Source organism: Myotis yumanensis, unplaced genomic scaffold (assembly GCF_028538775.1).
Source record: "Myotis yumanensis isolate MYYU_CA2020_CCGP unplaced genomic scaffold, mMyoYum1.0.hap1 SCAF_1, whole genome shotgun sequence".
Lineage (NCBI taxonomy): Eukaryota > Metazoa > Chordata > Mammalia > Chiroptera > Vespertilionidae > Myotis > Myotis yumanensis.
This window is the reverse complement of record NW_027223752.1, coordinates 83,574,062-83,575,686: the sequence shown is the minus strand read 5'-3', so window position 1 is coordinate 83,575,686 and position 1,625 is coordinate 83,574,062. Positions and strand designations below refer to the sequence as shown.

Below are 1,625 nucleotides of genomic sequence, written 5' to 3'. Positions count from 1 at the left end.
CACTAATCTGATAATACAGTACACAGAATAAGAGCCTTTAGAACAGTTATGCACAAAACATGCAATATTGGATTTACATTGGATCCCAGAATGTGGCTAATTATAGAAAAAGGAACCACAAGTTACATAACACACAGTGACCACACATCTAGTCTGAAGGGCAACTGTAGTGTGAGCAACATTGGCAGTGGTGCCTTTGAGGAGGTAGAACTATTTCACACTAACCAGTTTAGGACTACAAAAGATAACGACCCTCCAGCATCAGGATGCGGATGCTGGGTTTTATAAACCATTACTATTTCTGTCTTTAGGAAACTGATGTTCTTAGTCACAGATCAGATAAAAAGGACAACATGCACAATCTCCAACTAGAATCTTGCTGTAGCCTAGAGAGTGAGGTGGTATGACATCAGAAGACTTTAAAACTACAGCTCTTTCTGGATCCCCCACAGTGTATCTGCACTCTTCTTCAAACAGGCCTCTTCCTCAGGTGTCAGGGTCACCTTCACAACATCTGAGATTCCATTCTGTCCCAAGATACAAGGAACACTAAGGAAGATGTCATCTTTTATTCCATAGAGACCCTTAATCTTGGTGGAAATTGGATGTACCTGCCTAAGATTCTTCATCATACTTTCTGCTAAATCTGCCACACATAGGCCAATGACCCAGGATGTATAGCCTTTCAGTTTGATTACCTCGTAAGCACTGTCAACCACCTGTTTGTGAACTTGTTTCCACTGTTCCTTATCTGCATCAGTGCCTAAGTCAGGGTGCAGATTCTTTAGGGAGACACCAGCAACATTCACTCCACTCCATACAGGCACACTAAAGTCTCCATGCTCCCCAAGGGCCCACCCATGACAGCTTAATGGGTGACCTCCCAGCCTCTCCCCCATCAGGTATCGGAACTGGGCTGAATCCAGATTGTAACCACTTCCAATAACACGGTTTTTGGGAAAGCCGCTTAACTTCCAAGCCACATAGGTCAAGATATCCACTGGATTGGAAACAACAAGCAATTTACAGTTGGGATGGTATTTTACAACATTAGGAATGATGAATTTAAAGATGTTCATGTTATGCTGGACCAAATTAAGGCGGCTTTCTCCCTCTTGTTGACGTGGCCCAGCTGTGATAATAACCAGTTTGGAGTCTGCAGTCACACTATAGTCTTTGCCAGAGACAGTTTTTGGTGTTCTAAGGAAAAGGCTGCCATGTTGGAGACCCATCATTTCTCCCTTTAATTTGTCTTGCTTGACATCAACAAGAGCAAGTTCATCTGCCAAGTCCTTCATTAAGGTACTGATGGCACAAGCCATGCCAACAGCACCAACCCCAACGACTGTAATCTTATTCTGGGGGCTCTGTTCTTCCTTAAGAAGATTCACAATCAGCTGATCCTTGAGTGTTGCCATTTTGGACTTAGAACCAAAAGTAACCGGGAGTGCATGGTGGGCGGGCTTTGGTGGTACATGATGTAGGATACGGAGTTGGTGGCTGCAGCTCTGGTACCTAAAATATTCTTAATGTGTGACATTTTCTCTTTCTGGTATATTTAATAACATCAGTAACATCATTTTTGCACTTTTTTTCTGTAGAGCTCATCAGTGAAAGCATTTAGG

General features: G+C 43.0%; 1 protein-coding gene across 2 annotated transcripts; it reads right to left on the bottom strand.

Moving 5' to 3' along the window:
* Nucleotides 1–324: 324 nt before the first annotated feature.
* Nucleotides 325–1,421, bottom strand: LOC139004056 (L-lactate dehydrogenase A chain-like). 2 transcript variants are annotated; one of them, XM_070406721.1, is made up of 2 exons: nt 732–1,421; nt 325–462 (listed from the first exon to the last, which is right to left on the bottom strand). In XM_070406721.1, exons 1-2 carry the CDS (start codon nt 1,416–1,418, stop codon nt 325–327), a joined length of 825 nt encoding a protein of 274 aa, XP_070262822.1. In that variant the 5' UTR covers nt 1,419–1,421. The 2 variants fall into 2 exon arrangements, with proteins under 2 accessions (XP_070262822.1, XP_070262813.1); XM_070406712.1 differs by having other exon boundaries at nt 426–1,000; nt 1,169–1,421.
* Between the last annotated feature and the right edge of the window lie 204 nt (nt 1,422–1,625).